Source organism: Gossypium arboreum, chromosome 10 (assembly GCF_025698485.1).
Source record: "Gossypium arboreum isolate Shixiya-1 chromosome 10, ASM2569848v2, whole genome shotgun sequence".
NCBI lineage: Eukaryota > Viridiplantae > Streptophyta > Magnoliopsida > Malvales > Malvaceae > Gossypium > Gossypium arboreum.
In genome coordinates, this window is record NC_069079.1 from 27,125,501 (window position 1) to 27,153,500 (window position 28,000).

Here is a 28,000-nt window from a genome sequence, read left to right on the forward strand (position 1 = left end):
TGAACTTTGTGAACATGCTTTTATCTTTGCGCACATGTTTGATTGCTCCGGTATCAATCCATCATGTATTATCATCTTGTGCCATATTAATTTCAGATATCATTGCAACAAACTTTTCGTTATTATCAGCCTTAGAAGATGATTTCTTCTTTAAAAATTGACATTCATTATTGAAATGTCCCGACTTACCACAATGATAGCATGAACCTTTTTGTTTCTTTTTGAACTTAGGTGCTCTATCAGTCTGTTTGAACTTTCTCTTGTAGTCTGTACTTCCTCCGTAACATACACTTTGGCATTTTCAGAATTTAGATTCTGATCTTGCTTTCGATATTCTTCTTCAATACGAAGATGATTTGCCAAAGCCTCAAAAGATATTTCCTCTTTATTATGTTTTAGACTTCTTTTAAAGTCTTTTCAAGATGGAGGAAGTTTGTCTATTATGGACGATACAAGAATCATTTCATCCATTTTCATATCATATTGCTTGAATTGATTCAACATCTTTTCATATCATAAGAAAGAGATATTTCCTCTTTCTTATGTTTTAGACTTCTTTTAAAGTCTTTTTAAGATGGAGGAAGTTTGTCTATTATGGAGGATACAACAATCATTTCATCCATTTTCATATCATATTGCTTGAATTGATTCAACATCTTTTCAATATCACGGAATTGTTCCTTAACAGAACGACCATCAACCATTTGATAATTATTGAAACGATTGACAAGAAATTTCTTACTTGTAACATCTTCAGTCATGTATCTTGTATCCAATTTCTCCCATAATTCTTTAGCAGTGACCTCATTTTGGTAGGTGTCGAACAAACCATCAGATAAACCATTCAATATGTGGCCCATGTACATGTAATCAGCATTGTCCCATTTTTGTCTTTCTGGGTTGTAGCAACAGATTCGTTTTCAGTCTCGTCAGGTCTTGGAGTATCCAAAACATAAGCAATCTTCAAAGTTGATAATAAAAAGTGCATCTTTTTCTGCCATCGTCGAAAATTGCCTCCATGAAACCGATCAAGTTTGAAAAAATTGGAAGCCAACTCCCTTAGTGCTCCACTTTCATGAGTTGTGGTAGTCATCATGAAATATAACCTTAAAATTGTTAGTACAAATCTCCGGTGAGGAAAATTTTGAACACACGAATGGAACTCGAACAGAAGAAGAAATAGGACAAGGCTCCAAGGCGTGTATCAAGCCACTATCTTTAAGGTTATATTCGCTCCCACCTATCTTCAGTGTGCAAACGAGTTTCAAGCAAATTAACCTCGAGGATACAATGAAGCCAATGGCTATTTGTGTTTTGCATTGACGAGAATAGCCTAGTACACACTGAGCAATGTATGACAAGGAACTCAATTTCTATAAAGAATTTCTGCAGTAATACTTTATAGAATAATCTAATAATATTAGAAAATGAAGGAAGAAAAGAAAGAATATTCGAATTTGTTGGTATGATTTCCAAATGAAATCTCATTCCTATTTATAGGAATTTTCATGTCTCTTCATAGAGACATCTTTCATTAATAGGTGTCTTTCTAATAATAATGTCTTTAAAACAAACACATAATTATTCATTTAATTATAACTATTCAAATAATATTATTTAAATAGTTATAATTCTTTTCAAAAAATCAAATAATATAACTTTTAGATTAATTACACCCGTTCATTTATATTTATTGGAACACTATAAATATTTAAAAATGTTCCAACAATAATTAAATTTATTTAATATAAATTACATAATATATAATATAAAATACAATAAGATATTACAAAAGTAAAAAAAAAGTTGGACTTGAACGTTGGATGTTAGAGCTCAAGCTTGAGTCACATTGTATACGAGCTTTTTTTTTGCCTAAACCAATCTTTCTAAATTTTAAGACGTTATATTTGAAACGAATCTTCAAGTTTAAATGATTTGAACAAATCTAATTATTAAAAATACTTTTAATGATGAAACAAATTATTTAAATTAATTTAGATTTTCGAGTCAATAAACTTAATCATCAATTCTTATATAAGTCACAAATATTTAATTTGATCAATTTATATAATTGAACTTCCATTATTATAGATTATGTAACTTATGCTAATTTTATTGAGTAAAAGTTACCTTAATATGCATACGATAATATTTTAAACATAATCCAATGCTATACTAAGTCACTTATGCATTCCTAGTAAACTTTTCCATTAGAATTACTTAAGTATAAGGAAGGTTTTAGAATGAGATTAGTAATTAAATTATTTAGATTATTGGTTTTCAGTTTGACCGGTTTGATTGATTTGTCATACTTGATTAAATAATTCAATAAAAATGTATAAAAAAATTAAAACTAGTGAAAAATTAGTTAAATTGATTTTTTTTAGTTCAATTCAACTAGTTTGTATTGGTTTATGGTTCAACCTATCTAATTTTTATAATCGGATCGGTACTTCGATTGGTTCCCGATTTAATCGGTCCAATCAACTGATCCGGTCCAAACAACATTAAATATAAGTGACTTAATTTGTTAATAATTAATGTTTAGTGATATATTTAATGAAATTATAAATTTGTGACTTAAATAAAATTAATGCTAAATTAAGTGATTTATAATGTAAATTACTGTATTATTTCTATTTGTAATAAAGGAGACAGAAAGGATTGCCATAAGTGATTTATAATGTAAATTATTTAATATTAGTTTTACTGTAAAAAATGCTTTTTAACCAAAAAAATTACCAATTTAAAGGATTAATTTGTTTGGAACTTGACAAGCTTGGGGAGAATTGAGGATAATGATGAGTGGCCAACCCTGTTTGCAATAATGTGTTCACGTATATGGAAAAGTCACAACAATTTTATTTTCAATAACAACTACAACAATATTGATGATGTTGTCAGAACAAGTGTGGGTTGGGCTACAAGCTTTAAGAATTTAAAGTCAGGTGAGGTCTATTATGACCAAAGAATGAGATGTGAAGGCTGGATGATACTAGAGAGAGGGTGGACTAAGCTAAATACTGATGGAGCAGTCTCAGTCTCTAATGGGCCTGCTTAAATTAGAGGTGGAGAGGAACCAATGTTCAAGGTCGAGGAAAGAGCTATTTTAGAAGGACTAAAAACAACATGGCATTGTGGCAAATAATAGGATGTCGGAGTTACGATTGATTTATCATTTCTTAAATCGTGATTCAAAAGTACATTTTCGACATATTTTTAAAAACTACAATAAAACTGCTAATCATATTATTAAAATTGCAAGTTAAAATTACAATGAAATGCATGGCTTTTTATGGTGTTTCCTGTTAAAAAAGAAAAAAGAAAAAAGATAACCAAGCCCTCTTAGTGGCTACAAAATGTTGTCGTTTTAACAGCTGTTTAAGAGCGGGTGAAGAAAAATGAAAACGGAACCAAAAGAAATGAATTTTAAGGAGTAAAGGCGCAAAGTGGCCGACTCCGACTCGCCGCTCCCAAACTTACGCAACGCAACGCCTCATTGAACAAAGAAAGCGGCGGTGGTTTAGGGTTTTAGCAGAGCAAAAACATAGAAAAGAAGGAAGTAGGTAGGCATGGTGAAGCTCACGGCCGACTTGATTTGGAAGTGTCCTCACTTCTTCAATGCCCTCAAAGAGCGAGAATTGGATCTTCGAGGTGCTGCTTCTCCCTTCTTCCGCTCTAACCCTAACCCTCATAATAATGTTCTCAAAATTCCCTTTCTTTCCTTTTTCCCCTTTCAGGTAACAAAATTGCTGTAATCGAAAACTTGGGTGCTACCGAGGTGTGTATTACTTTGTTTGTGTCAATTTTTAGTGCATTCATAGCTTTAATTTACTGGTGGGTTCCTTTTTTTTTTTGTTACATTTGCTCAATTGATAGGACCAATTCGATACCATAGATTTATCTGACAATGAGATTGTGAAGCTGGACAACTTCCCTTATCTTAAACGCTTGGGTACTTTACTTATAAACAACAACCGAGTTACTCGTATCAATCCCAATATTGGGGGTAAGCTTTGAATCAACACTTCAATTTCCCTTGTACTTTAGCATGTGCCCTTTGCCTTTTGATGTTGTCTCTTGGTAGGAAGGCTCTTATGCTGTTCACATTTCCCTTTCTTGCAGAGTTCTTGCCAAATTTACATACGTTGGTTCTCACAAATAACCGGCTGGTGAACTTAGTGGAGATTGACCCTCTTTCATCACTCCCTAAGCTGCAATTCCTTAGCCTGTTGGATAACAATATTACAAAAAAACCTAATTATAGGTTATATGTGATTCACAAACTCAAATCACTCCGTGTTCTGGATTTCAAGAAAGTCAAAGCTAAGGTGATTGGATATGCTAAACTATTATTTTGTCTTTTTATACGGTTTTAATCTGTTATGTTATGCATTTGCTGTTGCCTATGTGAAATTGCTGTGTTTAATTGAGAAACTTCTGGCAGCATACCTGTATTTATTCTCCTGATAGTATTTGCCTGACTGAGCCTTTAGCTTTGTAAATCTGAACTTCCTTTTTGACATTGTTTAATTACTTCATGGTTTGGCTTGAATATATATTTTGCAGCAGCACGTGTAGGTTCACGTAATGCTGTTATGTGGTGACTGATTGAGAATTAGATAATCGATGGAACACTATTAGATGTTAGAATGGTATCTTAGTTCTTCTTCTTATTCTTTTCTGGCCTCGTCGTCATCATCGGTGCTCTGATTACTAGGAAAATACATCCCGAATTTGGATTTTTGTTCAAAATGACAAATCTCTCTTTTAGTCTAATGGTCTAGTATTGCTCATCTTTAACTTATCTCTCAAATAAACACTATACTATAGGATTGAAACTATAGGATTGAAGTATTTATTTGATGTTACTTAAGCATTTCTTTTCTCTTCATCTTTGGGTCGGTGGGGAAGAAAGGGTGGGTGTAGGGGTGGGGGGCTAAATGTTCTGATTTTCGTAGTTTCTATTCCTCATGCAAGTATTACTATTATATGAATTATTTTTCTCATAATTATGCTTCATGGGTCACAGGAGAGACTAGAAGCTGAAAATCTCTTTGCATCTAAAGAAGCAGAAGAGGAAATAAAGAAAGAATTTACAAAGACAGTTGCACCAAAAGAGGTACCAAATGTTTCAGAAGTTGCAGAGGAAGAACAGATGCCAAAAGTGGTTGCCCCGACACCTGAGCAAATTCTAGCTATCAAGGTATTGCCTTTTCCTCATAATACTAGTTTGAATCTAGGATAATAAAGTTGATAGTGTTTTAGTTTTCATAATGGTTATTTTTATTAATGTGTTTGGCTTTTGCATCTTAGAGGGACTTGAGAGAACTTTATCCGGGACAGGATGAAATAAAAGAAATGATAGAAATTAAGGGTAAAATGGAAGAACCTGCCTTCTGACTACCTCAGTTGCTCACTGAAAAGTATGCTTGGATACCATTTACATATGTGGTAGAAACTTCAAAAGAGCATAATAGTTGAACTGACTAACAAGAATCTCAGCCAACTTCGTTATATGTTATGATGCGTGCATATCTAGATTTTGTTGCTCCGAATCTTCATTTTTCTTGAGGTATTTGTGTTTGGCACTCATATCTGATGCTTGGGTATGGAGGTAAGACCGCAGGGATCCTCCACATGGAAAAAACACAGATCTTACCATACTTTGCTATATATTATGATGCATATTTAGACTTTGATGCTCCAAATCTTCATTTTTCTTGAGGTATTTGTGTCTGACACTCATAACCAAACCCTGGATATGGAGGTACATCCTGCAAGGATCCTCCACGTGGAGAAACTTAGATGGATCTTACCATACCCGTGTTAGATACATACCCATATCTGACACGCTCTTGAGTCCAAGTAACAAAGTATTTAGACTCTCATTTGAGGTTTGGTCTAAAGGGTAAAAAGGCTCTCATTTTAGAAATACACATTAGTTTTGATATTTGCTCACTTTGAATTTTAAAATTTAAATAATTTAATTGTCTTATTATTTTGAATCACTCTTAACTAAATAAAATTCAACTTAAACAAGGGAAAAGATTTAGTAGGCCAATGGCCATTACCTTCATGCACCGCATTCTAGGTTGGTAGCAAGTTACATGTCCATTTCGATTTTTGAACCAAATGATTACATGTTTCAAGTATCCTTTTGGTGCCAAAAATTCGTAACTAATAATGGTATTTAGGGGAAACCTCCTTTTTAATTTCTTCAGTAATAGACTATGTTGGATTCCAATCTTGATGACATGAATCATAAAATGAGAATTATGATTACTAATGCAGTTACTTAAACAGTTTTAGTGCTTAAGGTTGATGTTTGATGCATCTCAAAAGAGTTTAGGATTAGGATGGTAATAGATTGGGTATCTGCAACTTTTTAAATATCTCCCAAGTCTAAGTGTGCTTAATCTACCCTATCCTGATCCGTTTATTATATGCTCCCTTTTTGTAAATTACTATCTGATTCTGTATTAGTTTTAAAGAGCAATATCGATGGAATATACATATATTTTAAATATCCAAATTCATTAAAAATATTTTAAAAAATAAAAATAGAAATTAAATAAGAATTTTGTATTTAAATGGATATTGGATGTCCAAATCTGTTATCCGTATAAGCAAAATAGATTTGAATATCCAACACTATCCAAACAAAATTAAATCAGATCCAGATAACTGATATTGCAGAGTTAATATCCTAATCTTCCGTGAATAGTAAGCTTAATTGAATCTGCAATATCCGAATCCACTAAAACAGTTAGGTTTTTTACTATCCATTGCCATCCTGAGTGGTGGCTTCAGGAACTGTTTACAAATACGAAAGGGAGTCTTGTTAGGCTTGGTGATTACAATAAAGCTTATAAATCTAATGAATAAAGCTTATAAATCTAATGAAGTGGAACTAAAATGTCCTTGAACCTCACAAAAGAACCTGTTAGGCAGTTTGCTGTCAATCACGGTCATAATTCATAAAACGTTAAAACTAAATAGTTCTAAAATGTCCCTGAATCTCTTGGAAAACCTGTTAGGCAGTTTGAAGCTTATAACAGGCTTAGTTGGGAAATGGGAATTGCATTTTTACGATATAAACTACCAAAGTTATTAGGAGTGCATTTGGATTAAGAGATCTTGGAAAATCTCTGATGACTGGAGACCTCATTGCAGGTCTTCTTCCTTTGTTTGGTTTGATGAGAAATATAACAAACTCAGTATCTTTGTATTCTTGTATCTCCCAAGTATGACCTGTTCTATTGACCATCTTCTTACCTTCCCAAGGAGTTGAGACTAAAGTACTGTAAAGTCAGATCAATGGTTCTAAGGACAAAATACCCCTAGTTATGCCACAGAAATGAATGGTAAATGACTTAACCATACATTTGGATCCCATTTTACATTATTACTTTATAAAGAAGGGGGTCAGTATATCAAATTAATATGAATTCGAAAATGATTAACTTGAAATCATGTTAGAGAAATATGCTGGAAATAGATTAGGTTTTACCAGGTAAGGCTATGCTTGAAACCAAGTATGGGAAGTTTTCCATGTAGGACCAAAAATAATGGTATATTGTTCTACAAATTAGATGTCTTAATCTTGAGTCTGGGAGCTACAAGCAGAAAATGAAAGGATTTAATAAGAGTAGAAAGCAGTGAGTAAGGTACCCCTTGTTTATTGCTCCAGAACAAAGTGTGAAAGGGTAGATTGGCTTATATATTGACCTAGTCTGGGTAATGGGTTGAAATGTAAGGATTATCATTTATTTTTCCATGATATCCTTGATAGGCCAAAATGTAATTTGACATGGGATAAATCTGTCTATGATTTAAAATTTTTAGTGACAAATACTTCTCTTATCAGAAGGGCTTCAAAGATATTATGGTTTAAGATTTGTCACCCCCCTTTTAATTCCCTTCCTTTCTATCAGATTGATCTACAAACATGGGAGAGGTTCCACTACCCCCCTCTTCCCTTTTCCTTTCCTTCTAACCAAACATAGGATTGGGTATTTGAACAAAAAAAGAAATGAAAAGAACATAGGATCAGGAAATTTTCTGTACTTCAAAGCAATTCATGGCAACTTTTAAGTTCCAATGTAACATTGACCTCCGTAACATAAGTTTGTAGTTTTTCCTTTCTTCATAGTTATTGCTTAAGGCATAATTGCTTTATGCCTCGATTTAAGAAATTTTATTACATGATTGAGTTTGATTTGTATTCGCAAAGATTTGGAGGGGTTTTACAAAGTTGCCAATTTAATTCACAAAGTTGTTGACACGATGTCTTAGGTGCTCTTTACTTTCTTTTCTATTTCTAGTAGATTGTATTAGTTTCAGATTCAGTCTTGCAGTTGAGGTTGGCAGTGGTGTCTACTGATCTGATGCATGAATATGCAAAAATCACCACTGCTTGATGGACTATGTGAAGTGTGAACATGTCAATTAATGTATTTTTTTCATACTCTTTTAGTTTCCAGAATACTGTTATATTTTTTGTCCAACTCAAAAAGCACATCCCACAAAAATATTGAGCAAGAAGATGCTTGTTGAGTTATTGCGATAGAGCACAGTTAGAGTAGACACATCCCTCTGAACAGTCTATGTGAAAGCTTACATATTTTACATATGTTTTAAGATTGTGGCTAGAGGCACCCACACTTTTATGTGCCCTCATCTAACCAGCAGCATTAATGGGAAGGAAATCATACATGTATGATAAGATGTGTCTAAATGAGTGGTACTTTTGAGAATGCTTGAGCAACCTTCTGACATTAGTTACATTTGGCAGTAAGGTTTAAAATGTAAAAACAGTGTTTGTCAATAACTGGGACTGATGTCTGGACCATGTTGCTAAATTATTTTCTTGTGCACTAATTTTTAATTTGCCTGCATATTTGTGATCTTTTTGTGGCTTTAACTACATAAATGGTCATTGGTAATTCTTGTCATGTTTTAAATGACTTCTGCATCTTTTGTAGTGCATCACTATGGGTAAATTCTGATATGGTTTAGATTTATTTGGTATGCAGGCGGCTATTGTGAATTCTCAGACTTTGGAAGAGGTTGCAAGACTTGAAAAGGTGATTACTTAATTGCAGGAGTGGCTTTTAATGACAGTTGTCGTTTAGATTTCTTTCTTAATTCTAACTTCACATTCTGGATGTCTCTTTGCTTGAGCAGGCATTGCAGACAGGTCAACTTCCTGCAGATTTGAAGATTCCCGGTGATGATACCAATGCTGCTAAAGGCGGAGATGAAAAAAAGGTTTCTGATATTCAAAATGAGTCCAATGTTGAACCAGATAATATGGATGAAGACAAGAATGAAGAACCTGCACCCATGGAACAGGTATGTTGATATTTACCATGAGGATTCTGAATTTTATTTGTGCTCATATGAGCTTTTTGTGTAGATATTTTAAATTGTTTTGGCTTATTGGAAGGTTTGGTACATGCATCCTTATATGCATTCTGTTTTAAAGCTTAAACCGAAACTTGAATGCTATAACAGTTATTCGCAAAGATTTTTTCAAGATAATAAATTTACCTTAATGACTTATGGTAACAAATCTGTTTTTATGTATTTTTATTTGTTTTAATGGACCCTTTATTAATTACTTGGTTAAAATTAATTTAGATGTCTTTATTTTTTTAATAGTTCTTATCTCCCTTAAAATTGTCTCTGCTTGACTTTTCATGGTCAAGCATATCCAGCTTTGAACTCTTTTATATATACGTGTTTTAAACGATCCTTTATTAATATTTTAGTTAAAGTTAATTTAAATGACTATATATTTGCTACTACTTTGATATAAAAGTTGTTATTGATTGATTTTTCATGAAGTATATCCAATTTTAAGCTCCTTTTAGTTTGAACTTGTAAGTGATTAAATGAAAAAAAGAAAAGAATTTCCGAACTTTTGAGTGAGGGAGTTTATATATGTACTATATAGAATTTGATCGCTAAAATACAAAATAGTTTTAAGACAAAATTGATCAGTCAAAAGTCGAATAGTTTTGTATCTCCATGATGGTGAGAATATACTTTTTGTTGATGTATCTCCATGATGCCTGTATCCTTATTTTGTAAAAATCACTGTCATATAGTTTCTTTTTCTGTATTGCATCCTGTGTATGTGTGCATGCATATTTTTAAAAATGGCTGCCCGGCTTAATTTAAGTGTTAGGTAGAATGGGGTTTGGGTAATTTCTGCCCCATATATTAAAATAAAAACAAAAAGAGAAACAGCTAAAAAGTTTTAAATGATCTATCTATTAACTAGCTTAAAAGATACAAAGCATCCTTGAGCTCAAATTTGACTTATAACAAAGCTTGAAAATAAAAGGTCAGCTAGACCATTTTTAAGTTTGATAAAAATGGTTTGAGTGTTGAGAAAATTTTATTAAATTTTGTCTGGGATTGTAGTTCAGTGCGAAGTTGCTCAGATCCTTAGACTTCATAGACAAATTTTCATGACAAGTTAGTTTCATGTGTGATCAATATATAGATGATTTTATGTGTTTTATCTTGAAGTAAGTTTCACGTATATGAATGTATTGATGTTTCTAATATGTGTTCATGTGCCATGTATGGTTAATATGGTAAGTGGTCTCATTATTTATTTATTTATTTATTTTATTTGTTGTTTCAGGAATAGCAGCCAATCAGTTGGGTGCATTGTTGAATGGCAACAAAGGATTTGGGATATCGATTTTCGTAGTCTAAAGGATAGTACTCAGCTCTATTTTGTTTGGATATTGAGATATGGATTATAGCTCCTTTGTTGTGCTACTGGTTTTGATATAGTTGTGAATGCATCTGGCGTGGATTTTATTAAGTTGATCCTTTGGATATTAGACTTGGTGCAAAGGTGATGGGAGCGGAACGCCCAGAGATGGTTGAGAATATGATTCTAAACATCGAATCAAATTACAAACTCCAATCTTATATTCACATTATAAATTTCAATTTAATTAAAAGTGATAATTATCTCATTGAAAAGAAACATCTAATTTAACCCAACATGATTTGTGGTTAAGTATTCTTTCAGTTTCAAAAGAAATTGGAAGCACCTGGATCTGATGTAAATTCGAGAGGTAAAAAATTGTGCAAGAATCGCTTGTGAAAGAATGCCCTCTTTGGCTCTTTGATAGAAGGAGCTGTTAGGGGAATGGGATTGATGGAAGAATTGGACAAAGACTGTTTGCGACGAATACGCTGCTAGTCTTTTGGATGCGGGATTTCCGCTCTTAGGGGAATATCCGCTCTTTTAGTCCACTCTTTGAGACATCTATTAGACCGTGGGGCATGAACACGAAGGGTCGACTTTCACGTGCCTTTCACGTGCCTTAGAGGAGAAATTGACTTTTTTCTTTTATTTTATTTAAATTAATTAAATTGTAAATTTTGGGCTGGAAATTTATTTGGGTTTTCGTTGCCATCGTATGGATATGAGCTTTAGGCATTTGAATTTTGGGTATCGACATTAGTTTTTATTTATTTAAGAAATAGATCAGTTTATACTGTTTGAAAACTCAAAACCCAGCACCGATTGATGAAATCACAAAAAATGATATGTTTGACCTACACTTATCATGGATTCTGACATTCAACTTGGTCCAAAGTTGTGTCTGAAAAATGAGAAGATTTCAATAAAAAATTAGATTTAAAAAATAGATTTGGGAAAAAAATAAAATTTATTTAGAAAACAAGTTAGTTCTTGGGTAAGGTTTATTTTTGGTCTAGGTTAAATTAAGTCAAAATTTGCAAAAAGAAACTGCTGTTGTTTTGCTGTAACTTCACAAATATTGCTACTATTTTGTTATTATTATTTGGTTATTGTATAATTATTGTTTTATTTTTAATTTTACTACTATTTTACTTGTATTTTCTTGTTAAGTTGTACTTATCTTAGAGTTATCTAAGTATAAAGACTATTTTTAAAAAAATATTTTTAATTTGTTGAGAAATATTTATTTTAATATTTTTAGTATATTTGACGTATTATATTTTTTAAATTTATTTTTATATATAAAAATAATATAAAAACCAATACGGGCGGGCTAGTCTAGGCTCGGGTTTTAACTTTTTTATTTGGGTTAGGGTTAAACAAAATTTTAGGCCTATTTTTTGGACCGAGTCGAGCCTGTGCCTATAAAGCCGACTTGAAATTTTGTTACTGACTCAACCCGACCCGACCCATATCACCTTTTAACTTAACCAAATAAATTGATAAATGACTTAATTTAGTTAAATTAATTCGACTTATTTCGATTTAATCAGTTAACGGGTTTTTACACCCCTATTCATTCATAAAAACAAATACCTCAATCAGTCAATTGCCAAAAGAAAAGAAAAAAAAAACAGAACAGAAGCAACAAAAAGGCCAGGGCCATATGAATTTCTTAATAGACTTTTTACTTGGGTTCATGGTTTTTGATGTTTCACCATTTTAAAGTAGTTTTTTTTCTTTAAAAAATTCGGTTAAATTATATTAGTTGAATGGTTGAAGCAATCAAATCTTAGTTTAATAGGTGGATCCATTTCAAATTTCACAATATTGGCCATGGTGAGCTTTATTATATAGTAATGTATAAGCCACAAACATGAAAATGAGTGAATTAAGTGATAAGTTTATATTATTACCAGCTATACCTAGTTCAGGTCGATTGTATATTTACTAACATCTCTCACTAATGCAGCAAATATCAAACCCTGTTGATTCAAGTAAGGATGGAGTAAAATTAATAAAGTTGAAGATGCTAAAGTAGTGATTTTTTTAGGCAAAATTTGAGACCAACTTTGAATGGGATCCTCTTGGTTGATTATCCAATATGTATATGTATATATTTCAATAAGATTTTTAATGCACTTAACAATGTAGTTTAGGAATTCGAGTCATGACCAATTTAGTGAAATATCTAAAAGTATAATTTTTTGGATAAATTTATTGTGGGAATTTCTAAATTAAAAAATCTGTTTTAATTAAGAAAGTGAAATTAATTTTAGGAAATTTTTTTAGAAAGTGGGAAGTTATTTTAGTTTGTACATTGTAAAAGAGTTTCTTCCCTTAGAAGAAATCTTTTGACTAGTTAAATAAACAGTGATAGAGTCATGGTCGAATTGGCCTTTTTGGAGTTACCTTTACAACACAACATTCCATCTTTAGTAAGACACTGCACTTGTTGGCCAAAGTATTTTTTTTTCTTTATTACATCTTTTAATTTCTTTAATTATTTTTTCTAGAAATTTAAGGCGATGTTATAATTCTAATAGAATGATGGTTAGGAAAGTTATTTTATAATATTTGGTATATATAAAATTTATTGACTAAAATTTTAGGAGAGTTATATTATTACATGTGGTTCACTAAGTATTTTCTTAATAATGTAATGGTAATTTACGAATTTACTCTTATTAAATAAAATAAAATATTTATGTATTTAATTTTTATCATAAAATTTATTCTTAACAAACATTTGGATTAAATTTTAATATTAAAATTTAATTGATAATTTTTACATTATTTTTTAAAGCCTTAATGTAACATAATTTACTTTGGGTATTGAAAAAACATAATTTACTTTAATATAATACATATCTGCTTTGAAATTTGATTGATCTATTGTCTTATCTATTTTACTTCTAAATGGGCTGTCAATCATTTGCTCATTCTTGAAAATCATTCCAGTAGAATTTTTAATCACATTCAATAAACCATAATTTAAAGGTAAATCATGAAAAAAAGAAAAAAAGAGATTATTATCAAATCAGTCTTGAATTAAGCCCAAACTTTAAATTTTTTTTTCTTTTGCTCGTAAAGATTCATAACATTATAATAAAATTGAATTTTTAATTAATATACTGAAAAGAAAAGAGAGAAAACAATAGAAATAAATATAATATGTAGATGATATTGTCGAAACCTTTTTGGAACTCGAATTTTTATTTTTTTAAAAATGAAGATGGAGTCGCCACCAAATCTCTTTATTAGGTGTGATTGAATCACATTGTAATTTGATAATTTTAATAAAATGTTAGATTTACTAAAATGATTTTCGGTCTACAAAATCCAGAAAGTGAGTTCGGGAGTTGGTTATGCATGAGGAAGGATTAGCACCCTCATAATGCCTAAAATGGTACCTAGTTGATTACTTGATATCTTAGTTTCGAGAATTGAGAATTCAAAAAAAATTTAAAGTGCAATCCCCTTTATTTGCATGATGTTATTCGATTAAAATATTGCTAACTAAATTAAATTTTATGGAAAAAGCCTTCATATTTCGAGTTACTCGGGAAGAGATTCATGCCCCGTAAGTTAAGACACAATGTCTCGAATCCTCGAAAATAAGAATAATTTCCATTTAATTATTACTTAAGTCCTATGTGTATTGAATTTTAAAAGGATGTTCGATTATTTCAGTTCAAGGAGAAAGCCGTACCCTATAAGTTAGGGCATGATTTCTCGAATCCCCTAATTACAGAACATCATCTCAATTCTAATTATTTCCTATGTGTCAAGTAAAAGCAAATATAACATTTAATGTGATGTGCAATTAATTTGTTTGAGTTTGGTACCAATGAACAAGTGTATGTAAACATAATATACAATAAAATAATGACAAAAAAAAAACAAAATAGCTACATAGGTACAAACAAAAAAATTATAATTAAATAATAATAAAAGGATAAAATGATTGTAGTAAAAGTAACGAGAGTAAAATAGTAAATGACTATAACATGATAATAATAATAGTAATAATAGTTGTAATAACCTAAATTTACCCGGGCCCATAAAATAAATAAATAAATAAAAAACAACAAAAACAAATTTATCAAAAAAAAAGTCCATTTTCAGTCCATTTACAAATCCCAAAGTTCAGTTACCTTTGCAGCCCAAAAGCCCTATACCCGGTTATACCCAAGACCCGATTAGCCTAAACCCTTAGCCCAAAAAAGCCATTTAACCCAATACCCGTTTACACCCTTAACCCAAAACATGCAGGGCCCAAATGGCAAAACTCGTTAACAGAAGAGGGAAAGGCCTAGGGTTTCAGGAACCCTAGGCGCCACAAACATCTCAACCGTCATGCCTCCTCGCCCCACGCCATGACTCTGTCCTCGTATCAAGCCGTAATCGATGCACAAATCAATGCCAACATTCATCGCCGTGAGATCCTCGTTCATACCTGCAAAAGAAAGAAAGAACTACGACAGAAAAGAGACAAACTTGGAAAGAAATCAAAAAGATTCTTTCCCAAAAATGTATCCAGGGGTTATAAAACCTCTATTTTTTTATTTGTAAAGGACGGTTTTTTTGGAGTAAAATATACAAATAGTCGATACATACATAAAAAGAGAGAAACATCAACAGATTATCAAAGAACACAGAGGTGAATATTTCATTTTTTTTTACAAATATATGCTGGTATCATGAAAATAGAAATGAGGAGATGTACCATTTTTTATCTGCGTTGGAATAGGAAGCTTTCCAGCTTTCGGCCACCGTACGTGGCGGCGTTGATGGTGGCGCGTAAGCGCGTGCAAATCTCTGGACGGAGGCTTGATAGCACTCCGAGAACCCATCCCCCAGCCCTCCTTCAGAGTGTTTTCTTTGTTTTTTTTTTAAATCAGGTTTCAAAATGATTTCAAAATTGAAATTTGGCTTATATAGCCATATGAAAACGGTGCCGTTTTACTTAAATCAAATGGCTTCAAAACGACACCGTTTCAGACCCCAGGATCTGCGTGTTGACCCGTAACCCGGATAGGATCCGCGTGTTTTTGTTAAAAGGGCAAATTGCCCAATTAGTCCTCCTTCATTTTCATTATTTACGATTTCATTTCTATTTTATTTTAATTTAGCCCTAATCTTCTATTCTTATTTCAATTCAGTCCTATTTCCCATTTTAAAGTTTATTTCGGAACGGCATCGTTTTGGGGATTAGGGCTAATTGCCTAGTGAGTCCCTCATTTTTAATACGCATTTCAATTAAGCCCAAGATTTTCATTTATTTGAAATTAGCCCTAATTTTAATTAAATTCAATTTTAGTCCTCTTTTATATATATATTTAATTTATTTTTAAAATACTATATGTATTATCTATTTTATAAACATTAGTTATATAAAAATAACATATATTATTTTATTTTAGATATCATATTATTATATACGTTTTATAAATTTTATTATATATATATATATTTTACTTTATAATTCATTTTATTATATTTATATATATGTAAATTATTATATATTATATCATTTTTATTTATTATTTTATTTTATATCATTTTATTATTAACTATTTATTATGTATAATTTAAAATTTTGTAAATTATTGTTGAAAATTACACTTTCATATATTATTATTTAAAATCTAATATGTAATATTTTTAAATTTAATGTGAAATTTTGTTCTCATGTAATATATTAATACTTTTTATAAATATATACTAAATATATTAAATCGTACAATACATTTATATATATATTAGCCATTGTCTAAAATTTTCTTTACTATTTATTGCCTTAAATGTTTTTCATTTATTCTTTGCAAACTATATTTAGATTTTATCCTTTTATATAATTTGTTTGTTCATTTTAGTTTTTCTTTATATATTTATTTGATGTTGTGGTAGGTATAATAATATTATCCTGTAAATTGTTTATTATTATTATATTATTTATCGTTTTTATACATTTGAATGGAATATTGTTGCACATATATATATATTATGTAGTTATATAGTTATATTTATTATTTGTCACATTATATCTTTCATGGAATGATAATATATGCACATTTTTATGATTATATATGCATGAAATACTACTGTATTATATGAGTTATGTTATTATCTATAATCTTCAATACCATATTCGCATAAAATGATAAAACATGTATTATGTAGCTAGGTTTATTTAGTATTAATTTCTTGTAATATGTAAAATACATCATTATTTTTAAAAAAATCATATCTCATTTAATCCAAAAGGAATTTTAAAAAAGTGAGGCAATGCTTTTGGTATTTAGGAATTTGGGAAGTAGTGCCCTAACATACTGGGTTGCAATTTTTCGTTTGTCTAAATGTCTAAAAATATCCTTTTAAACGAGTTTCACAAATTATAAGATGATTTCGGTTGCGAAAGTTTGAAGATATCATGTCCAATCAAGCTGGATGTGATGTTTGTACTCTTTTGAAGCGAAGGAAACTTTTTTTTTGTTCAAATTATTATGGTTTTAAAAAAAAGGATTTTATTTCTAAATTCTTTCAATCTTTTGACATTAAAGACAAAAAATTATTCAATTTGGTACCAATTTTTTGGGCGTTACGAAGGTGCTAACCCTTCCTCATACGTAATCGACTCCCGAACCCGTTTTCTTGATTTCGTAGACCAAAACAAATGATTTCAAACAAAAATTAGTTTGAAGGTGGTTCAATCACACTTAAACTGATTGGTGGCAACTCCCGTTTTTGTTTTCATTTTTCAAAAAGTCGAACCCGATTTTTTCCAAACCCCTTTCAAAATGGTTTCGACAATAGTCATATCTAATGACAAAAATAAAAATAAAATTAAAAAATAACTACTCAAGGATGTAAATAAAATTGCATAATTTAGAGAGGGATAAAATATAAATAATAATAAAATAAAAGTGCTGGAAATAATAAAAAATAAAATAAAAATAAAAGAAATAAGTAGGCAAAGGACTAAATTGAAAGTTAAAAGAAATTCTAATCATAAATTAGAAAAAAAAGCAAACAAAGGATTAAATCAAAACAAAATAAAAAGTACATGGACCCAGGGTGTTATTTTCCCCAACCTAGCATACGTGTAATTTCCTTGGTAGGTAAACAGTGGGTCAAGGACTGATTTGCAGAGAAATTAAAACTATGGGGTAAAAAAAAAAAAGGAATAGGATGAAGTTAAAAAAAGAGAAAAAAAGTGGAAGGAACAAAATCGAAATTAGCCCTCCATGGGAAAACATGTGGATCCTAGGGGATTGGGTCGAATTATTCGAGTCGGCTTCGAAATGACCCCGTTTTGGGCTTCTGAAGCCAAGCCTGAAACGATGCCATTTTGAGGGCATATATAAGTAAAAAAATCTTAATAATAATAATTTGTAACCTTTTTTTTAAAAAAAAACTCTTATCTTCTTTTTCAACCCCTTTTCCTTATCCGGTCATGGGGCGTCGCAGGTTCGCCGCAGCCACCAATCATCGACAACTGCGACCGCCGCCTCTGGGGTCAAAAATTCCCCCAAAAGGGCTCTTTTGATCTTTTAAACTCGTAAAACATGAATCTAGGGTTAGAATCCCTAAAAACTCGTCCAAAATCTGACCAAAGGCAAAGAAACCTTTCGGTTTCTCCGTCTTCCGACAGGGCTTTCGATGAATCCCAAGAGATTCGGAGCCCTCTCAAGCAGGAGAAGGGGGCCCTCACGACAGAAGCGCAGTGAAACAGGTAAAAAACATAACTTTTTCCCTTTTTTTTTTATGTTGAAATTTAAAAGACAAGCGAGCAAGAACTACCTCTTATTAAACTTGTAGGCTTTTTTGTATCCAATTTTTCTTGATCGTTGTATTACAAGATGATTTCGGTTTTTTGTTTCAAGGTATATTATTTTTGCTTTTTGTTTTTTTTTTCTCTATTTCTCTACTTCTGCTTCTGTTTCTCTATTGTTTTGTAGGTGGTGGCGGCAGAGGGGGTGTCAAATGGCATGCTTGCTGATGTGGTGACGCTACGACGTGAGAGGGAGCTAGGGTTTTTGAAAAATTTTTAGGTTTTGGGCTTTTGGGCTACCGAGTTATTGGGTTTAACAGGTTTTGTTTAGGGTAGTTTAGGTTTTGGGCTTGTAATTTGTACCAATATGTTTTTTTTTTGTAAATAAACTTTGATATTAATATTATTTTTGGGTTTTTGTTTTGTCTGGGCCGTACGAATTTGGGCCACTACAGATATAATATATGGATGATTAAGTATGCATATAAAGAATAAAATCAAGAAAAAAAGCTTACTTTCAAAGAATATGTTAAAGTAATAAAGCAAATCAAGTAGTAGGAAGGAGGAAGGCAATAACTTTTTTTTTTACATTTATTAATAGACTAATACCCTAAACTAATATAAAATAAGATTAATTTAGTCTTGATATTTTTTTAAACTTTCCGATCTACATGGTAACGTAAGTTTCCCACATTTTATCATGGGAACCATATTGCCATATTCATGGGAAAATAACTCCCAATGAAAAGTTAAATTCTAAGGAAAGTAAATAAAATTTGACATACCAAATGTTGGAATCACTTTCCGACTAATTAAATCTCAAAAAAAGTGGCTACTTTCTTGTAACAGCCTGATTTTGGGCCTAGTCGAAACAGTGGTTTCGAAACTATTATTCTGGGGCCAAGGAAATTATTTCTAATGTTAGTTATGTGTTGTAGCATGATTATATGAGTGCATGAAAATTTTGGTGAAATAATTTTAGCGATTCCATGCTTAATTGCGAAAAAGGACTAAATCGCATAAAGGGAAAAAGTTTGTTTTGCTAGCTAAATATGTTAAATAGCTAGAGAACCAAAATTTGGGGTGTTTAAAGTGCAAATAGACCCTAAAAAAAGGTGCTTGGCCGGCCATAGAGAGAAAGAAAGTAGAAAAGTCAAAATTTGGTGTGGTTGATGACTTAATTTTGACTAGAAATAGAATAAAATAAAACAAAAGGTATCATCTTTTTATCTTTCTTCTTCCCTACCGAAGATGACAGCAAACAAGGGGGTTTTAAGAGCTTAAGCTTTCAGCCACTTAGTTCTCTTGCAAGTAAGTGATTTTGATGACTTTTCTTGATGATTTTTACACTTTTGGGACGCTTGTAGCATGAGCTAGCTAATAGGGAGACTATTTTATAAAATGGTTAAAAGTATAGGGTTTTTCCATGAGAGAATTTATGTTGTTTGCTAAATTTTTATGGAAGAAAATGAGTCTTGGTTGTGTAATAAACAACTTTTGTGAAAGAAGTTTGCATGAAAACACCTAAAGAGGGCTATTTTGTAAAGTTGTAAAATAAGTTGTAAATGTGTGAAATAATTGAAATTTTGAGTTTCTATAGTTATAAAAGGAATTCGGATAGGCTTAGTAAAGGAGGAAATTTGATAAAAATCGATTTACAAGCCTAAGGGAAAAATCGTAATTTTTGTAAAGTCTAAGGGAAAAATGATCATTTTGCCAAATTATGAATTATAGAATTTTTTAATTAATGTAATGATTAAATGAGTGAATTTCATCATGTTAGATCAAGAAAATAGAGATTTGGGCTTAAATCGAAAAGTACGAGGTTTTGGACTAAAATGGAGTAATTAGCCGAAATTGCATCCGAGGTAAGTCCGTGTGACTAAATAAGCATGTTATCCATATTATTGTTAATATACTTGAAATCTATTTTGTTATAATTGTATTGAATTACATGTTGATGGAGTTATGTATGAAAAAGTGATGCCAAAAGTTAATAACACTTATGTGATGATAGAATATATTATAAATTTGATGGAGTATGATATTCCATTGAAACGAGTAAGTTGTACGTAAATAATGTAAATATAATGTTACCATGTATTGTACGATTAGAATGGTCTGAATTGTTGACTTTCATTGTGAATGTAAATTATGGGTATTTACGTAGCAATAACTCCCGGTTGAACCTTAGGAATAGATTGTGATATTCGTTCCATGACATTGGGTGATATGTGTGCTACTGTAAGACATGTCTAGGACATGCATCGGCCACATTATGAGAGCCTGTAACACCCTTAACCCGTAACCGTCACTGGAATAGGTTAAAGGGCATTACCAGACTTGTAACTTAGATCAGAACTATCATAAACCAAATATCATCTCATTTCAATAATTATAAGTCATTCATACTCAATATGAATTTAAATCGAGCATACAAGGTCTAAATCATGCATTCAGGACCAAATCAATAACATATGAAAGTTTCAGAACTTAAAAAAATTTTCAACTCTTTAAAGGTCACACATTCGTGTGAACAGGTAGTGTGCCTCACACGGCATTAGATACTCCCGTGTGTCTAAGCCATGGCGAAACAGGGCATACATACTGACTTGTCCACACGGCCACAAGACACGCCCGTGTGCCTTGGCCATGGTTGAAACTGACTTAAGTCACACGACTGACCACATGCTCGTGTGTCAAGCTCGTGTTCAAGACTGACTTTAAATTGTAGGACTACCCCAGGGGACATACGATCGTGTAACATGACCGCGTGTCACACACGGCTGAGACACACGCCCATGTCTCTGCCCGTGTGGACAAAAATAGGCCATTTGTAAAGCCAATTCACCACCAAATTTGAGTTTTCCCTACAAGCATTATTCAAGCATCAATATACTACATTTTCAGTCAAATTCAACTCCAAACATGTATCAGTCAATCCATAATATCATCGATCAATTTCATGTTCACTTTCTATACCGAAACATACCAATATCACATGTCAAATTTATTTACTCATGCATGATCAACATCTTAAATTACCATATCAATCTTATACCAAGATTATACCATACATACATACCATAAAACATACTTCCCAAAATGAACTCATACCATGCCCGAATATACACAAACATTAACATCTTTAGCGAGCCATTTTTGCATGGCTACATATAAATACACAAGTCAAAATGAACCATCTCAAAACTAGCCTATACATGCCACATTACCAAAACTTAAAGCTTTTATTTACCGAAGCGATAACCGAATAGTGTGACGACATCTCTTCCAACTTCCAATCCGAGCAAGTCTCTGAAACTCTATAGACATAGGATAATACACGGAGTAAGCTTTGAAAGCTTAGTAAGTCATAAGCAATTAAATCATTTCAATGATATTTATAGACCAATATCACTAAACCCAAATTAACATAATCAAATATACCTTCATTGTACTTGTAAATTCATGAAACCACATTAAATAATTAACTTAATTTATTTAATAATGAACATATACCCCTGCTTTCAAACTTGACTAACAACTGTTAGCTCATTCATATAAATCAAACTCACACATATTCATTTCATCGCTGACCAAACCATGGTCATTTATTAAAAATCATACATAAAGTTATATCAACTTCTTTATAAACACTTCCAAACTCGAAAATCCATAATTTCCTTATTCACATAAACCAAATTCACATACATGACTCATATAGTCAACTCAACCATTTTGATTTCATTATCTGTTCAAGTTTTCGAACCAAGCATTCATACATCAAAGCCATGTCTTACTTTTATTCCACATCTATAATCTTTTAAATAACATTAATAATGCTATCAAATCCAACTCATTTCATCATTCATTTACATAATTTTTCATCTACTTCATACTAACATCATCAACCACATAGGTTTCGTACATACTTGTACCATTATGTTCTTATCTATCACATTTATCTCTCCAATGCTTGAAACACAAATTCATTCGATCGTCCCTGAACATTCAACGAACTCGCACACTTAGTGCCAATTAATTAGCTGAAACTATAATTGTATCACACACTTAGTGCCAATTAATTAGCCGAGGCTATAATTGTATCGCACACTGCCAATACATTAAACCGAACTTATATCAGTATCACACACATAGTGCCCTTTTCTCAGCCAATGCTATTATAATCTCGCACACTCATTGCCATTTTAATAGTCGTAGCTATTTCATTTATCGCACATTCAGTGCCTCAAATTTAATTCACATTTTACATATTTCAATTTCACAAGTATATTTCTTTACAACTCAATTCAGCACATATAATGCACATATATTTCAATTTAACAATATTTATTTACTTATGAACTTACCTCGTACTAACACGAACGGACCGAAATAACTATTCGATAATTTTTGACTTTCCTCGATCCAAATCTGATTTCCTCATTTCTTGATCTCAATTAAAAACAACAAGGGCTGAGACCTCAAATGATTCCATGGCTGTTTCTTTTCTTTGCATTCGGTGGAAGATGAAAGAATATAACATGATTTTAGCTTTTATTTTATTTATTACTAACTTTAATAACCTATTTACCTTTTTACCCTGTAAAAACATTAATAAATACACCAAATGCCACTCCACTAACTTCCACTATCTCATAAATGGGATATTTACCAATAAATGCCATCATATTAAAAAACCAAGGCCAATTAACACCTTTAACTAATAGTATGCAACTTTTACGCTTTACACGATTTAGTCATTTTTACTGAATTAACCATTCAAACGGTAAAATTTCTTCACGAAATTTTCAAAAAATTCTAATATCATGCTGTAAATATTAAAATAATAATAAAATAAATTTTTCAATGTCAGATCGTGTTCCTGAAACCACTATTCTGACTAGGGTCTAAATCAGGCTATGACAGAGCCAGTGTAAGACATGTTTGGGACATGCATCGGCATTGAGACGAGAGCTAGTGTAAGACATGTCTGGGACATGCATCGACCTTGAGATATACAAGCTAGTGTAAGACCTGTCTGGGACATGGCATCGACACTGATAGATGAGAGCCAGTGTAAGACCTGTCTAGGACACGGCATCGGCCTTGATATATGAAAGTTAGTGTAAGACCTGTCTGGGACATGACATTGACTTTGATGTGCTAGCCAGTGTAAGACCATGTTTAGGACATGGCGTCGGCATCTTATCCCATGTTTGGCGCTATTGAATATCTTATAGTATTCCAAAAGGTTCAACGAGAGATTTATGGTATATATCAAAATGAGAGAACTTATGACCATGTTGTGAGTGGTATAGGTACTTACATGAAATTGATGAGATTTTAATTCAATTCATGTTGTATGATTAATAAGGAATGAATATGAGTAAGTATATGAGCACATTGAGTAACTCAAGTATGTATGCCAAACTCATGAGAAATGATTTCGGTTTATGATGTACATTTGGTGAGGATGTTGTAACACCCCTATCCCGTAGCCGTCGCCGGAATAGGATGAGGCGTTACCAAGAATTAGGAATCGGATCAGAACAGTAAAATTTTGAGCCTTTTTCTTAAATAAAAGATTATTTATATATATAACTAATAGATACAAATAAAGATCGAATTTAAAACTTATAAAAGTAAACTTCTATAAGATGCCATATTCGCATGGCTTATATACAATAGTCAAAATATCATTCTACTTATAGTCTAACCTATACATGCCATAAGCTAAGTCCAAAACACATGATAACCACAATAGTAGATAGTGTGACGAAGTGCTGACGATCCCCGTGCTAATAGTAAGAGTCAACGATCTCCAAAAATAAACAGAGAAACATAACATTCAAAGTAAGCTTTCATAAGCTTAGTAAGTCTTAAGCAATTTAAGCAGTTGAACTTAAAACAAACCAAATGTTCAAATCACATAACACTTTACGAGTACAATACTATTTGGCTGATTATGCACAAACACATATCATTTTACTCGTTTATACTCAAACTCATATAAACATAGTATTTACAAGCTTCGGATTAACTTTAATTCTTTCAAATTTCACTAGTGTATCATTTCTTACCCATACTTACTTTCAACATTCATAGTTAAATGGCATATCGAAAACTATCTTGTAACTTTGCATAATAACTGAATGCACACATATACAAATATACATATGAATTTACCACATCTTTTCATATGCTTCTCATTACACATTCTTTATTCTCGTCGATCAATCTCACATAAATAATATATATTCTCGTCGATCAATCTCACATAAATAATATATATATATCACATACCGAATCACTTAATGTGTAATCTGAGTTCAATTTATCATCTTAGCATAGGATCTCGTAGTCATATGCTTTATCGAATTCACTAGCATTTGGCTGCGAGGTATAAAACCCGAACATAACACCAAAGACAAAGCCTACGGGACTTTAAACCGGATACAATCTCAGCACAATTTATTTTATATACTTTTTACTCACTTTGGCCTCATCAAATATCTAATAAAACCCACATTTGATAATTGGTCATTCGGCCACATTATATACACATAAACATATGTACATTTCACACTTGCCCATTCGGCCACACCACATACACAAGCACATATATAAGATAATGCTTTTATCATTACTTGCTAATACATCATATACTTTGCTTTCATTTAAATAACCACTCAGCCATATTACATTTCTAAGTAACCATTCGGCCTCACTATACAAATAAGATAGCACACATTTTCATAAAGGCCCTTCAGATAACTTGCACACATTTAATATTAGCCATTTCGGCCTCACCACATATACATATCTTGTACATCAATTTCATCATATCAAAACCACTTATATATCATTTCCTAACATCACAATTCAAAATTCACATATGGTTCTAATCAATATCTTATAAGCAACTCAAACAGTTTTATCAATGTTTACAACATATTCTCAAGTTTACGACAAGCTGTCTTCCTGCACAACGGTCACTAAATTATTTATATCTGGAGCTATGAAACTCCGAATTAAGTTCCATAAATTTTCCCTAAAATTAGACTCATTTATCTTTCTTCCATAAAATTTTCAAAATTTTTGGTTGAGCCATTTAGTACAGTTTATTAGTTAAAGTATTCCATGTTTCAGGGTATGACTACTCTGACCCCTGTACACTACGAACCGAATTTCTCCCTGTACAGAATTCCAATGACCATGCTGTTTGTTTCCTGTAAAAATAGACTCAATAAGAAATCCATGAATGTAAGTTATGACTCTTAATAATTTTTTTACAATTTATGGTGAATTTATAAAATCAGAACAGGGGATCTCGAATTCATTCAGACCCTATTTTACAAGAATTCAAATATCACACAATATAGAATTCTTTTTCTTCCCCTGTTTCTTTCATGTGAAAATAGACTCATTAATATTTAATCCCATATTTTGTTCTGCCTCTAACTCATTTTCCACTATTTTTAGTGTATTTTCAAAGTTACACTACTGCAGTAACTCAAATCTGTCAAGGCTAAGTTACTCATTCATGATCATTGTTCACAAAATTAATACAACATCATTTCATCCATCATGGTAAGAACACAGATTATGCATCATAGATCATCACATATCAAGGCATTCTCATAGGCTTAGTATACATACTTGCACAACTCGTAACATAACTCAAGTGCATACTCACCAATGACTTACCTCATTGGGACCATCATCAACTCTTTCCCTGGATTACCCGTTGAACACTTGGAATACTAATTGGATACTCGGAAAAGCCTTTGCACATAAGTGCCTTAATTGTAGCTAAAGCTACCTCATATCTCATGACATTTCAATGCTCACTCTCGAGCTAGTCATCTAGACTCATAATTCCTAGTGACATGTCACTCGTATCCTATTCTATTCCAAATGTTCAAACGGGATTTTTCCTCGTCTATTAAGGCTTTGTCTTATCATATTTCTATTAATCACATACACATTAATATTTTTACAATTCATGTAATGATAACATTTAAATACATGTATAACATGGTATTGTTTACATACGAACTTACCTCAATACCACAAAGGTAAAAAAAAAAAGACGTAATTATCCCTTAATCGATTTCTTTCCGTTCTAGGTCCAAATCCCGATTTTCATCATCTAAAACATCACATTCAACTTATTAAAACAATGTACTGATCAAATTAGTCCATTGACACACTTGGGTTATTTTATAATTTTTCCCTATATTTTACCAAAATTACCAAATTACCCCTAGGCTCGTAAAATAATTTTATCACATTTCTTTACTCCTTGGGTCTAGATGAACCATTTTCATAACTATAGCAACTCATAATTTCAACTATTTCACACATTTACAACTCATTTTACGACTTAGCAATCTAGCCCTTTTAAGGTGTTTTCATGCAATTTCTTTCACAAAAGTTGTTTATTAGACAACTAGAACTCATAATCTTCCATAAAAACACAACAAAAACACATTTACTCTCATGGCAAAACCCTAGACTCTTCATCATTTTGCACAATAGTCCCTCTTATGAAAGCTCATGCTTTAGGGGTTACAAAATGTAAAAATCTTCAAGAAAGACATTAAAATCACTTACTTGCTAAGCCTCAAAGTTGCTGAAAATATGAAGCTTTCAAAACCCATTTCTTGGCTGGAAAAATCGGTGGAGAGAAGATGAAAAGGGATGATATCATCCTATTTTTTTTATTACCTATTTGGTCAAAAGTCACCTAATATCCCATAAATTTTGGCTTTTTTAAATTTTTGTCTCCCCTTGGCGGCCACACACTTAAAAAGGGTCCAATTGCCCTTTAAAGGCCTCCAATTTTAGTTCTCTAGTCTATTAACACCTTTAGGCACTAAAATACAACTTTTACCTTTTACGCGATTTAGTCTTTTTTCGAAATTGGACTAGAAATCGCTAAAATTAACTTACCAAAATTTACATGCACTTATAAAATTATATTATAACACATAAAATAATACTAAAATAATTTTCTCTGGCCTCGGAATAGTGGTCCCGAAACCACTGTTCCGACTAGGCCCAAAATCGGGCTGTTACAGATGTAAATAGGTACGTCATGCCTATGTGAATGATTTTGTGATGACCTTGTGATTACAGGTCTATACTTATGATGTATAAACATGTATTTTTACCAATGTAGTGAAAATGAATTAATAAGGGTGATAAACTTAGTATCATAAATTTACACTAAAATAGTTTTAGACAGCAACAGCAGTCCGACTTTGAAAATCCACCACAAATTGTGAAAATTGAGTTAAAGGCTAAATAAAATATGAAATTACAGATTAATGAGTCTAGTTTCAAATAGAAGAATGGTGTAAGAAAAGGAGTTTCATACTATGAAATATTTAAATTGTTGTGAGACAGAGTCAGAATGATTTCGAAATCCCCTGTTCTGATTTGAGAAAATCATTGGAAATTGTAAAAAAATAGTTATG

At 31.7% G+C, this 28,000-nt stretch overlaps 1 protein-coding gene and 1 long non-coding RNA gene across 2 annotated transcripts; one reads left to right on the top strand and one right to left on the bottom strand.

The window, feature by feature from the left end:
* Window positions 1-3,284: 3,284 nt before the first annotated feature.
* Window positions 3,285-10,988, top strand: LOC108470046 (U2 small nuclear ribonucleoprotein A'). Its single transcript, XM_017771227.2, has 8 exons — window positions 3,285-3,654; window positions 3,741-3,781; window positions 3,880-4,009; window positions 4,126-4,331; window positions 5,033-5,206; window positions 9,039-9,089; window positions 9,190-9,357; window positions 10,661-10,988. The coding sequence occupies exons 1-8, from the start codon at window positions 3,573-3,575 to the stop codon at window positions 10,664-10,666; spliced, it is 858 nt and encodes a 285-aa protein (XP_017626716.1). The 5' UTR covers window positions 3,285-3,572; the 3' UTR covers window positions 10,667-10,988.
* Window positions 10,989-24,144: 13,156 nt separating this feature from the next.
* Window positions 24,145-27,209, bottom strand: LOC128281586 (uncharacterized). Its single transcript, XR_008271828.1, has 2 exons — window positions 27,135-27,209; window positions 24,145-24,337 (listed from the first exon to the last, which is right to left on the bottom strand). It is a non-coding gene; the product is annotated as an uncharacterized LOC128281586 (long non-coding RNA).
* Window positions 27,210-28,000: the final 791 nt, after the last annotated feature.

Bases quoted from the DNA above. Each gene is read 5' to 3' on its own strand.
- LOC108470046 (XM_017771227.2), top strand. From the start codon at position 3,573: ATGGTGAAGCTCACGGCCGACTTGATTTGGAAGTGTCCTCACTTCTTC. The intron at 3,655-3,740 runs GTGCTGCTTCTC...TTCCCCTTTCAG, and splicing joins GCGAGAATTGGATCTTCGAG to GTAACAAAATTGCTGTAATC. The intron at 9,090-9,189 runs GTGATTACTTAA...TTGCTTGAGCAG, and splicing joins AGGTTGCAAGACTTGAAAAG to GCATTGCAGACAGGTCAACT.